Source organism: Malaya genurostris, chromosome 2 (genome assembly GCF_030247185.1).
Source record: "Malaya genurostris strain Urasoe2022 chromosome 2, Malgen_1.1, whole genome shotgun sequence".
NCBI lineage: Eukaryota > Metazoa > Arthropoda > Insecta > Diptera > Culicidae > Malaya > Malaya genurostris.
In genome coordinates this window covers 98691337-98705772 of record NC_080571.1, presented here as the reverse complement: position 1 = coordinate 98705772, position 14436 = coordinate 98691337, and the positions used below count along the sequence as shown (strand labels likewise).

The window sequence follows — 14436 nt, the reverse complement described above, 5'->3', positions numbered from 1 at the left end:
CCACAAAAGTAGTGTAATTTCAAGCTTTGCACAAGACATGATCGATTGCAATAATTCAAACATTGACGAAATTATATTAATGACAGAGTGACTCTATGTTCCAGATACAATGAATAATATTTTTTACAGAATATTTCAATTGGTTTGTAAAACAACTTTAGTTTAAGTGTTCATTATTTTGGATAACGCATGCTTTTAAGAAAAACTATTTCTATTATTTTCTATACCTTTTTTTGCATGCTATAATATCTGATAAGGCACTTATTATTATTATATATCTTTCATTTTGCCCCAATTTAGCCTCTATTTCTCATTTGATTTGTAGTTGATACCGTCAACCCGTTTATGTCTCTGACATTACCCACCCTCCTTTTTAACAAGCGCCAATAAGATCCTATTCCAGCCAAGAGGACAATTCTTTTTTGGAAAAATCGATTATTTTATTAAGGTTATCTTTAAAAGGTATGCAATTTCTTTCACTTTTCCTTTATATTCGCTGGATTAGTCACCATAAGAATAGTTTCACCGTATTTCGATTTGTTTACTTCTATGCTCCCTGTGTGAATAATGAAGTTACGCCCTCGCATAGATCCTATTCCAGCCAAGTGGACGATTCTTCGAACAACATTAAATTTATTCCGATGAATTTCATAGTAGGAATAACTTGAATTTTAGGTTCGACTTGGCTCTGAGTTAGAAAAGATATGCGCTTTTATTTTTATCGTAAATGTAATCTATGCAATATGCACTAAACCAGCTCCGAAAATACCCATATTTTAAGGGTTTTGAAGGAATATCAATAAATCGGAAGTCGCCATCTTGGAATTCAGAACCACCTCAAACATCGTTTTCCGACATCTACTCATCAAACCCGTTCTGAAAATATCCATATTGTAGTAATTTCCATGGAATATAAATGAGCCAGAAACGATATTCATTGTATGCAAAAACATCTTTTTACGAAGTTATTACGTTATTGGGGATTTTTGTCGTAAAAAGAGTTACGTAAAAAGAGGTAACGTAAAAAAAGTTTACGTAAACGGAGGTTTGGGTGATTTGAGCTCCTGCAGCGATTCAGTGAATGAAGAGTTTTGCGAAAAAGATTTTTTTGTGCATGATTAGCAATATTTTTTTTATGAAAAATTTGTATACAAATATCGAGTTTTTCTGAAAAAAAACATTGCCAATCAAGATTTTTTTTTAGTTCACGAGCCTGTATAAAGTAGGAAACATTTGAATTTCACGGCTATATAACGAAGGAAACGTTTGAAATGGATTGATTCATTAGTTTTTGAGTAATTGTACTCTCCGTAAAATAAAAGCGTTTTGCGACAAGTACCATTTAGTCAATAATATTTTTCATATGACGAATAAATTTTTTTCTCACGCATAAAAAATCATGTACTATTCGATGCTTTTTTAATTCATCGAAGTAATATCATGTCCACTATTCTTTGAGTAACCAAAAGATTGAACTTTTTTTCTCGAGCCGGAAGATATTAGTATTAATTAATGTGACATCAAATAAACACTTCCAAAACTACGGTATGCAATCTTTCAAAGGTTTAAATAAATAACACAAAATCTCGACGTTTCGTAAATTTATAAGTTAAAATAAGTTAATCACATGATTGTAAAATTCGCATAAAAAAGCCGCATAATTTTGAAAATTTCCATAAAAAGTCATACAAAATCCCCACAAAAAATACCGCGAGAAAGAGACTCAATTTTTATTATACAGGTTGATTTTTTAAGAGCTTGAGAACTTTTTTAAACAATAAAACGCATAAAATTTGCAAAATCTCATCGGTTCTTTATTTTAAACGTTAGATTGGTACATGACATTTACTTTTTGAAGATAATTTCATTTAAATGTTGACCGCGGCTGCGTCTTAGGTGGTCCATTCGGAAAATCCGCTTTTTTATCGACAAATTTTGTTCAGCGATGAGGCTCATTTCTGGTTGAATGGCTACGTAAATAAGCAAAATTGCCGCATTTGGAGTGAAGAGCAACCAGAAGCCGTTCAAGAACTGCCCATGCATCCCGAAAAATGCACTGTTTGGTGTGGTTTGTACGCTGGTGGAATCATTGGACCGTATTTTTTCAAAGATGCTGTTGGACGCAACGTTACAGTGAATGGCGATCGCTATCGTTCGATGCTAACAAACTTTTTGTTGCCAAAAATGGAAGAACTGAACTTGGTTGACATGTGGTTTCAACAAGATGGCGCTACATGCCACACAGCTCGCGATTCTATGGCCATTTTGAGGGAAAACTTCGGAGAACAATTCATCTCAAGAAATGGACCGGTAAGTTGGCCACCAAGATCATGCGATTTGACGCCTTTAGACTATTTTTTGTGGGGCTACGTCAAGTCTAAAGTCTACAGAAATAAGCCAGTAACTATTCCTGCTTTGGAAGACAACATTTCCGAAGAAATTCGGGCTATTCCGGCCGAAATGCTCGAAAAAGTTGCCCAAAATTGGACTTTCCGAATGGACCACCTAAGACGCAGCCGCGGTCAACATTTAAATGAAATTATCTTCAAAAAGTAAATGTCATGTACCAATCTAACGTTTAAAATAAAGAACCGATGAGATTTTGCAAATTTTATGCGTTTTATTGTTTAAAAAAGTTCTCAAGCTCTTAAAAAATTACCCTTTAGAACAAACATTCGATTACGAGTCATAGTGAAAATCTTTCTAATATCGTCCTTTGTAAGATACATAACTTTTCCGAAAGCTTTTCTAGATAACAGGATAAAGCTTCCATTCCAACGAAAAGAGAACCAGACCAAACTGAGACAAAGCTCACATCGTAGTGATCCTATAATAATGGGCAAAGCTTTGCTAGCTTTTTATAGCGCATACTCACATTATATCTCCAAGTTTCAGTCTTGTTTGTATTAAAGCACAGCTCTTATGGTCGCTGGTAGTAACTGCCCGCCGCCGGCGGGGTGAAACACGCGGTGTAATTAGGCCATCCGGTGGCTCCAGCTGCAGGTTCAGGTTGTTGCCCATCCGAACCATCGGCGAGGAACCGCGCCTCCTAGTCGACATATGTCGACCACCAACACTACCGATCATCTGTGGAAAGTAGAAGGAAAAAAATGGCTTAGAGTTGAATAACGTTATTAAAAAGGGCATCATTATAATGTTTAATTCTTATGTTATACTATAGTATCAAAACTAGAAAAAAATTAGGCTTTTACTTTAACAGTTGAGCCACCGAATCATTTGTCCTACACAAATAGAAAATATAATAATAAGTCCAATATCAAATATGATAACACACAACGAAAGTATAGAAAATAAATAAAATAGTTCTCCATAATAAAGCATTCGCTTTTCAAAATAACAAACAATTAAACTAGAGTAGTTTAACAAATAATTGGAAATATTCTGTGAATATTGTTCCTTGTATCTGGAACCTGGGATCGTAATCTTTATCATGAATATAATTTCGTAGGTGTTTGAATTATAGCATTTTTAATGTCACCCTGCAATTGTTCTAATCGTCTAATATGATCAAGATGATAGCTTGGTGGATGTTAGCATCCATCAGTACCTCGTGAATTAAAATTCAAAGAACGCAGCGCAGTTATCATTTTTCATATGAAACGCCAAAGAAGATATCGCGTTAGGGTGCAATTATTGTGTTGCTTAAGTCAAATTAAATTTCACCACTAGTTTCGAAATATGCAAAATTTGATGTTCGCTACTTTGCATCCCTGCTTCGGCTCGTAGAAAGACATTTTCAAAGATTTTATCGTTGATGGATTACGAAAGGGTGTACTTGGGTTTTCATGTAAAACTGCTCCCAAACAGAAAAATTGATATACTCTGTTTGAAAGGATATTTTATATTGGAGATGATTTTCCAAAAATTTTAACCATTTAACTGTCATATTGGTGAAGTTATGGTGGTTCTTCTGTTTTTCATTTTATTTAAATTTTTCAAAAACCTCTTTAGCAGAAAAAAATTGAAAAAATCAAGAACTTATTAGGAATTATGGGAAACCTTTATGATTTTTTTCGGAAATTTTCAAAATGTATTTCATGTGAAAAAAAATGTTCGATTTTTTTTAATTGCACTTACAATTTTTGTACCACTCAAGGTTTTACATCAAAATAAATCATTTATGAGTGCATTACGCTGTATTTCTTACGAATTTTTAAAAAATGTGGACGGGTGTAATATCAGACTTGAAAAAATAAATCATTCCGGAAAATCATGCGTCTCCATCAAATTGTCATCATCCGATGGAGACGCATGGTATTTAGTTCTAAATTCATATATCACATGTCCTTAGAACTAAATTCCATGCGTTTCCATCTATAACTTGAGTTCAGGGCTTGAGTATTGACGTAATTAATAATGATAAACGAATTTTATTCCTTATGTTATTTACACAAACCCGCACGCCTGGATCGATTTACCAAGCAATGATGTAGGGAAGGCATTAGTGAACATGTGTGCCAGCGGATGATTGTAATTCGTTTCTAACTTCAACATCTTGCGGAATAGTCTGGAGGTTTCGAGGTTAGCTATTAGCAGTCCTAAGAAATACTATAAACCAGATAGAAATTAAGTTGAAGCGCCTGCAGCAAGTCCCGAAGACCCAAAAAAGAACGTATTAAATCGCATCGTCGATTTTCTATACAAAATACATGTTTTATTAAACGTAATATTTTCAGTTTTTTGCTGTTTCCTGAAGAGGACCCCTTTATTATTTATTTATTAAACAGTTTCGGAAAATCGAATTGTTTTATTGCTTCAATCAAAATATGCATTAACTAAGAATGAATGAGGAACTGAGATATGTGTAAAAATTGAATTTCAAACGCTTTCGCAAATATAGTTCATCGAATTTACTTGCACGAATTTATGAATCACCACGATTTCGTCGCTAAGCACCATTATCCGAGTGGAAAGGTGTTATATTTAAAAGCCTTTCCCTCTCATACATTTCGTTTCGACGGATTCACTGTCAGTCTGATCCCAGTTTGATTAATCCGTCTTTATGAGCTTAAGCCGTTTGACTTTAGCTGTCTCGTTGAGCAATTTCAGGCCACTTGGCTATTCATACCATGTGATACAGAACGACGACGAACATTTTACTTTAAAACTTATAGTTTTTTAGATTTCGTTTGGTTTCGAATTGTCCTTGCCCTTTTTATCTAGGAATACATTTTTCTGCAAAAGAACTATAATTAAACTGTCCTTTAGAATTTTTACTAAATTTGAATACAATAAATGTAAAATAAATGTAAAATGACTCATCAGTTCATAAATAAAAACTTTGAACCGTATATTAAAACCTGAATATTTGTCAATTCATTAGTTTTGATTCATGTTTCTTTCACAGGTCCTTCCTTATGAAAATTTTCTAATAAGCCCTGAACTCAAGTTGTAGATGGAAACGCATGGTATTTAGTTCCAAGGGTATGTGATATATGATTTTAGAGCTAAATACCATGCGTCTCCATCGGATGATGACAACTGTATGGAGACGCATGGTTTTCCGAATGATTTTTTTTAAGTGGATTATACCCGTCCAAATTTTTTAAAAATCTGAAAAAATACAGCGTAATGTACTCATAAATGATTTATTTTTTATGTAAAATCTAGAGTGGTACCACATTTGTAATAAATTTTGAAAAATTCTGATAAAAAATAAGAAAGGTTTCCCATAATTCCTAAAATATTCCTGAAGTTTAAATAAAATAAAATCAGAAGAACCACCCTAACTCCACTAATATGGCAGTAAAAGGGTTGAAATTTTGGGAAAATCATGTCCAATATAAACCCTTTCAAACAGAGTGTATCAATTTTTTTCTGTTTGGGAGCAGTTTTTATATGCAAACCCTATGGATAGCTATATGGATAGCTTCGATGCGTCCAATGTCGATTTGATAGTGAAGTGCCCAGACAACAGCTGCATATTTTAGCGTCGAACGGACTAGAGCACAATATAATGCCTTAAGACAGTGTACATTAGTAAAGCTCTTGATAACACGAAAGACGAAACCCAAGAGCTTGGAGGCCTTTGAAATCACATAATCGATGTGACTTTTGAAGTCCAGCTTGGAATCAAGAATGATAACCAAATCTTTCATCAGCGAGTGTTTACGATTAAACAACAAAACGGAACACTTCAAGGTATTCAAAACCATTCTATTATCCTGACACCAGTTTGTGAATAAGTCTAACTGTGACTGCAAATATATAATGTCTTCTTGACGTTTTACAAAATAAAACAGCTTGAAATCGTCTGCGAAGCATATTTTGTGTCATTTCAATATAAAGCTGAGATCATTGAGGTAGAGTAAAAATAAGAATGATCCTAAGCGACTGCCCTAAGGGACTCCAGAGTTGACAGCGAAAGGTACTATAATGAAGTCTATTGAGTTTTGCTACTGCTATTTGGTGGTTTATTTTGTCGAAGGCTGCAGAGAAATCAGTGTAGATTGCATCAACCTGTAGGCGTGCTTGTAGAGATCGAACTATAAAAGAAGTGTAGCAGAGTAAGTTTGTTGCAGTTGATCGTTTCGGCATGAATCCGTGTTGAGTTTCTGGAATGTAGTTTTTGCTGTTGGGCTTCATGAAATCCAGAACTATAATTTCAAATAATTTAGATATGGCGCATAGTGCGGCTATACAACAATAGTTGGATACATCGGCTTTATTTTCCTTCTTGAAAACTGGAAAAATAAATGATTTTTCCAAATATATGGAAATGTTCCTGAAGTAAGAGAAATTTACAAAGCCTAAAAGGCGATCTCCGTATTTGCGTTGATTACACGAAGGACTTACTGAACGAAAACAACGAATTGCAAACACCTTATTTAAATTTGTTCATGCAGGAGCAACCGAAATTATCCCTCGAGTTGTTGGACATCAATCGAATCGAGATAATTATAAAGGTGACCCAAAATATTATTATCACCGATCAATTATTATTCCATTTTAGACCATAATGTTGAAGAATTGGAATTTTTCAGGCACAAATAGCATTTATCGAACATCCAAAATCGACTTCCATCATACGGCAAAGGAATTGATTCTACAAAACTTTTGCACACAGTGAAGTTTTTTGAAAGTCAGTGGCCAAATGATGTGTCATCCTCAGGAGAATTTCAAACAGAAAAAAATGTGCCAAAGATAATAAAATTAATTCACCTAGTGATGTAATGATGCTTTGCAGTTTTAAAAATATTACTGATATTCTGTCAAGAAATTTATCTTCATACATGAATAAAATTAGAAACTTTCTCTAATTACAAACTACTACAACCTTTTCAATTTGTTAACAGTTATATCAAATTAATAAGAAGTTTCGCACTAAATGACGGTTCGAAATTTTAAACACACTTTACCCTATAATTCCGGAACCGGAATTAGAACACATCATTCAACATAAACTTATAGGACTATGATACCGTTTATTGGAGCCTAAGTTTGTGAAAATTTGTCAAACCATCTCCGAAAAAAATGGCATACTAGTCAATTTTTCAAGTGATTACATAAACTGTCTATGTGAGAAAAGCAAAAAATATGTTCCTACAGAATATAATCGCAATCATGATTTTGTGATAATACAAACAAGTGGGTACAAATTGAATAAAAGAGAATATCAAGGATGGTAAACACTACAAATAACGGTATACCTCTATCAACTTTTCTTGCTTTGAATAATTAATTTTAAAATTTTTCTTTCTTCATGTTTTTTTTTAAATTAGTTCTGATAAGATATGAAGCTGGTGGCCTTAGCCATGATGTAAAAAGTAGTTGTGATTTTCAGATTCAATTTAATGACTTTTTCGTACCGTTGCGCTTAAATTTTTTATCATTTTCATATACAGAATTTTGATCCCCTGATATAGATTTATAGATTTTTCTCCTGAAAAATATAGATTCAAATGTGGCAACCCTGCACGCTATTCGAAATTGAAAAAAAAATACGCTGCGAATGCAGCAAAAGCGATGGTAGTTTTTTCTTCCGTGCCAGCCTGTACCGGATTTGTATCGTCATATTTTATGACGGCTTGAAATTTTTTGACATTCATCGCACTATAATTTCGGAAACAGAAGTCGTATCGGGATGAAGTTGAGCAGCATTTTTTTTTAAACAATGAGAGCTTCAATTTGAATTACAATTTGTCAAAAATCGCTTGAATCGTTGCTGAGAAATCGAAGTGAATTCCGTTTTTGGAATTTTTTTAACTATTATTGTTGCTCTCGGAACCGAAAGCCGGGGTCTAACAGACCCAAATAATAATATATCCACTAACTAAAACGCCAACTATATGAGTTTACTACTACTTCTATTTCGTGAATTCGTCGACCAACCTAAAATACGTAGTGTTGCAAGGGAAGCACCGACTATCAGTTGCTGACCCGGGATCGCCATCGTCATCGTCCCGGTCCTTTGGTTGGTGATGGTAGTGGAGGTTCCGATATGCTACTCCAGGCGAGTATTTTATCCATTCAGAGCACTCGGTACCTGATATTCAATAACTTTTTAGTCATCACTCCCACCTGAATTCAACTTTAGTGGATCCGGGGCACCCTACATCAAGCATTATGGAAGTCCCTAATCCCCCCGACTCAGTCGTGCTCGCTTCTGACATCCGCCATCGTCATCGTCCCGGTCTTGTGGTCGGTGGTGGTAGCAGAGGCTTCCAGTTTACTATCTCAGGCGAGTAAAATAGTTTTTGTGAGCCCGCTGTTCCTGAAAATTCTTCACATTGCAGTGCTACTTTTTTCAACAACCTTACCATTTACTAAAAAAATGTGCGTGGTTTACGGACTAAAGTAGAGACATTTTTCTTGTCTGTTTCGGAGGCAGAATACGATATCATCGTTTTGACGGAGACCTGGTTGAACGACCAAATTTACTCTACTCAACTTTTTGGACATCACTACGTTGTGTTTCGAACCGATTGGTCACCGTCAAACAGTCGTAAATCAGAAGGTGGAGGAGTTTTAATTGCTGTTTCCAAAAATTTCAATTGCTGCATCGAACCTGCATCGATCTCCGATACCCTAGAACAGCTTTGGGTTGTCGTTAAGTTTGCTGAGATAAATGTTAAAATAGGTATTATTTATCTACCACCCGATCGAAAAAATGATAATACGGATCGGTTGCCTCCCGATTGAGCCCTCATACACCTTCACTTCTTTTCGGCGACTATAATCAATCTGGTCTTCGGTGGCTTTTTCTCGAGACAGGCGCTCCGCGCATTGATTCATTGCATTCACACATGTCTGCTGCATGCAGCACTCTTTTTGATGGTTTGCATTTTCACGGTTTCAGTCAGATTAACAATGTACTCAACAGAAATGACCGCTTGCTGCCACACCGTTAACTACTATCTCCTTGCCAATTGAACCTCTAACGAATCTCGATGCTGACCACCCAGCAATCAAAGTCATATTTAGATTGCCAATTCCAGTGGTTTATGAAGAGCCCACCATTTCACATGATCCCGATTTTCGTCGAGCTGATTACAATGTACTGAACGAGATACTTTCTTGGACAAACTGGAATGCTATCGATTCCTCTTCCAACGTTAATGAAGCTGTTGAATATTTCTGTACAGTAATAGATCACGCTGTTTCCCGTACTGTTCCTGCCAGACGACCTCCGCAAAAACCTCCCTGGTCAAATCTTCGTTTACGAGCATTAAAACGTGCTCGTTCAGCTGATCTCCGGAAATACTGCAACTGTCGGTCTCCGTATTTCAAGCACCAGTTCAACATTAGAAACAATAGATATCGTCACTACAATCTATTCCTTTATTCTTAGTACGTTAAACGGATCGAGCAATGCCTTCGTCGTAAACCCAAACTGTTTTGGTCGTTTGTTAATTCCAAAAGAAAAGAAACTGGTCTTCCTCGTTCAATGTTCTTGGAAAATGAGACAGCCAACAATGAAATCGAAAAGTGCTATCTGTTTGCTCATCATTTCAAGCATGCATTTCATGAACGTTGCACTACAACGATGCAGATTGATGAAGCAACAGCTGAATTACCGCGAGACGTATTTAGTTTCGATTTGCTTACATAACGCAGCATATGGTTTGTTACGTATAGTACCGACCGTTCTGTCTGTAAAGGGAAAGATGGCGCGAACCTTACCAACTAACACTTTTACGCCATCCGCGATAAGCAGATGTGTTAGCGGATTTTAACTTAATTTGCCCGGACTCTTATCCCAGGGGGGGACAATTTGGCTCGCACTAATTTTTGGAACTGCAATACCGTGGAAAGTTTCATTGAAACCGAAGCAAAATATCTAGAAACTACGAGAGCTAAGAAACAAAGCAAATACAAAAAGACTTACCCACGGATCGCCAAACACATCTTCAAGCGATCTCGACGCGATTTCTTCGGCCACTAGCTATGGCCAGGATCCAGAGCTAGGTGGTAATCTGCTTCTGAAGTCGACCTTTTTTTCACACACTTCACTCCCGGACCGAAACAAGCTCGAATTATAGGTTTCCACAATTTAAACCCGAAATAATCTTTAGCCAGAACGACGGTCACGCAATCCAATCAAATAAAAACCGATACCCTTCGCACGGTAGGATATTGCGACAGTATCGACTGTCCAGTTCAATGGTTCGATGGTAAGAGAGCGATTCAAAGCTTTTCTCAGTCACAGGAAACTTTTCAGTCTTTCTCCTAATAGCTGTAACCTCAGAAACGCATATCAAGCGGCGTGAAAATAGACATTTTCTTGCACTTTTAAGCTCGATTCAGAATTCGACGTACAGTGAACGAGCCGTTTCATACCCACAATGAATCCCGCCCTCGCGTGCTCCAGTATCTCTCCGATAAATACAATGAACCCTCCACGATGTTAAAAGTTTTTCTACGCAATTTCAGTTGCAACGCAACACTACCCCCTCACAAAAATAGGAAAATCCCGAATTTTCCTTAATGTGCATACAAGGAAGCCAAAATACCCCACCTGGGTGGTTCAAACAAATAAAAGGATTTTTGTATTTACCGTATTTACAGACAGAACAATTTCGACTACTTGGTACCAACTAATACATATTTGGGGTCATATATGACCAACGTGGTAATCCACTCAATCTCAATCTAAGGTGTAGCTGACCATCAATGTCTTAGACTTCGGTCTCCTGCAATAACATCTTGATTGACCAAGTTCAATTTCAACAACTACATTATATACAATATTTACATTTAATTTAATTTCTTTATTTATTTTTTTTTACCTTTTAATAAAATCTTAAAATATATCTCATTCACACAACACATTCACACAATTATTGCTAAATTAAATAATATTACTCGAACTACCCTTGGCCTGTTCCTCACGGCACTAATAATAAGCGCTCGACGAAACTCGGAGCCCTACTGCTCCTAATTTATGGTTGTACAAACAACTCAAATTTTAAATTCTCAAGACGTCACCAGACAAGAACTGAGAATATAATCTACAAGACTTGAAGAAGAAAAAAAAATCAATAATCCAAGAAAAATGAAAATAATAAAAACAAACGAATATAGCCAAAACTTTCACGCCGTACACCACCAGGCAAGTACAATATTTTTTTCTTTATAAATTCGTATTTTATTTATAAGACCAAGAATTTAAGCGAAAAGAGCATAAATATCAGGAGGCCACACCCCCCCCCCCCCCCCCCCCCCTCGCGTGCTCCAGTATCTCTCCGATAAATACAATGAACCCTCCACGATGTTAAAAGTTTTTCTACGCAATTTCAGTTGCAACGCAACAGGTTATTGCAGCCTTGAACAAACTAAAGCTATCATTTGCTGCTGGTCCCGATGGAATTCCTTCGTCTGTGCTTAAGCGCTGTTCATTCGTCTTGAGTTAGCCGTTATCAATCCTATTTAATCTTTCGGTTCAACAAAGTGAGTTTCCCACGTGTTGAAAGTGTTTCCGGTTCATAAACCGAGGAATTACTGGCTTGTGCGCATGTTTGAAATCATTGTCAACGACATCTTGTTCGTCTGCTGCAGAAATTATATTGACTCCCAGCAGCACGGATTTTTCCCTAATCGTTCCGTGTCGACGAATCTCTTGCAGTTCACGTCGAACTGTATACGGAACATGAACCGTGGCCTGCAGATTGATGCGGTTTATATGGACCTTAAAGCGGCATTTGACCGGGTTGATCACGGAATACTCCTAAAAAAATTAGAGGTACTTGGAATCTCTACACGAGGAGTTGCATGGTTTGAATCTTACTTGACGAATCGCTTCGTTCGGATTAAAATTGGATCTTCGACATCGGAGACCTTCACGAATCTTTCGGGAGTGCCTCAAGGTAAAGGGTGATTTTTTAAGAGCTTGAGAACTTTTTTAAACAATAAAACGCATAAAATTTGCAAAATCTCATCGGTTCTTTATTTTAAACGTTAGATTGGTACATGACATTTACTTTTTGAAGATAATTTCATTTAAATGTTGACCGCGGCTGCGTCTTAGGTGGTCCATTCGGAAAATCCGCTTTTTTATCGACAAATTTTGTTCAGCGATGAGGCTCATTTCTGGTTGAATGGCTACGTAAATAAGCAAAATTGCCGCATTTGGAGTGAAGAGCAACCAGAAGCCGTTCAAGAACTGCCCATGCATCCCGAAAAATGCACTGTTTGGTGTGGTTTGTACGCTGGTGGAATCATTGGACCGTATTTTTTCAAAGATGCTGTTGGACGCAACGTTACAGTGAATGGCGATCGCTATCGTTCGATGCTAACAAACTTTTTGTTGCCAAAAATGGAAGAACTGAACTTGGTTGACATGTGGTTTCAACAAGATGGCGCTACATGCCACACAGCTCGCGATTCTATGGCCATTTTGAGGGAAAACTTCGGAGAACAATTCATCTCAAGAAATGGACCGGTAAGTTGGCCACCAAGATCATGCGATTTGACGCCTTTAGACTATTTTTTGTGGGGCTACGTCAAGTCTAAAGTCTACAGAAATAAGCCAGTAACTATTCCAGCTTTGGAAGACAACATTTCCGAAGAAATTCGGGCTATTCCGGCCGAAATGCTCGAAAAAGTTGCCCAAAATTGGACTTTCCGAATGGACCACCTAAGACGCAGCCGCGGTCAACATTTAAATGAAATTATCTTCAAAAAGTAAATGTCATGTACCAATCTAACGTTTAAAATAAAGAACCGATGAGATTTTGCAAATTTTATGCGTTTTATTGTTTAAAAAAGTTCTCAAGCTCTTAAAAAATCACCCTTTAGTATCCTTGGTCCGTTACTGTTCTCTTTCTTCATTAATGATTTATCAACGCTGTTACCGCCGGAATGCCGTTTGTTCAATGCTGACGACACGAAACTTTTCAAAATTATTGAAAGTCTGTTAAATTGCCTGGAGTTGCAAAAAATGCTTGATACATTTCAAATATGGTGTACCAAGATTTTTTTTGAAATTGAGTATCGAAAAAGGCAGTGTTATATCTTTTCATCGAAAAAGTGCACCAATAGTATTCGATTACAAACTCGCAGGACACACGCTAACGCGAACAGAACATGTGAAAGAGCTCGGAGTGATTCTTGATCGCGAAATAACCTTTAAACTTCACTACGAAAATATTATTTGCAAAGCAAATCGGCAATTGGGATTCATATTTAAAATTTCCTCCGAATTTCGCGATCCTATGTGCATACGATCATTATACTGCTCGCTGGTATGGTCAGTGCTTGAATCGAACGCGATTGTTTGGTGTCCATATCATTCAAATTGGATATTGAGGATTGAAGCAGTGCAACGCAAATTCGTGAGATACGCATTGAGACTTTTACCCTGGAACGACCCCATACAGCTACCGTCATATGAGGATCGTTGCCGTCTCTTAAGCATTGGAGACAAGCAAGGCCTGGAATAAAGAAGGACATATACTCAAGCTACATTCGCAGCGAAATTGCTTCTTGGTGCTGTTGATTGTCCCGCCTTACTCGAACGTCTGAATATGTATGCTCCAGAAAGATCTCTTCGACGGCGTAATTTCTTGCTCCTTGAAACACAGTATAGATACACTATATGGACAGCATGAGCCATTTAGATCCATATGTCGACAATTCAACGAGTTTGCTTAGATTTTTTATTTTAATTTGTCGTCCAATTTGTTTTATCGTAAGCTACTTGACCTTTTTCGTGTTGTGTTCCACGATAATTTAGCCTAAGTTGAATGATTTTTAGTTCAGTTTAATTTATTCATTAAGACACCTATTGTCAGATGAAATATACAGCACCAAATAAACAAATAAACAAATAAACTAAAAAGTTTTATAGAAATTTGCACCTCGTTTCATCGTCACTTGTGAAAAATACTCATCAAATTGAACATTTTCACTTATCGCGCTGTAATACCGGTGTCGGATCCGGATCAAGTTTTTAGGGGGTTTTTAATACCGTTTTCG

At 36.6% G+C, this 14436-nt stretch overlaps 1 protein-coding gene across 20 annotated transcripts in view; it reads right to left on the bottom strand.

The window, feature by feature from the left end:
- Window positions 1–14436, bottom strand: part of LOC131427151 (voltage-dependent calcium channel type A subunit alpha-1) — a 394973-nt gene that overhangs the window by 221219 nt on the left and 159318 nt on the right. For all 20 annotated transcript variants that reach the window (XM_058590100.1, XM_058590094.1, XM_058590097.1 and 17 more), the window contains exon 3: window positions 2876–3087. In XM_058590100.1, the coding sequence (XP_058446083.1) occupies window positions 2876–3087 (212 nt within the window). The remainder of the gene's footprint in view (window positions 1–2875; window positions 3088–14436) is intronic.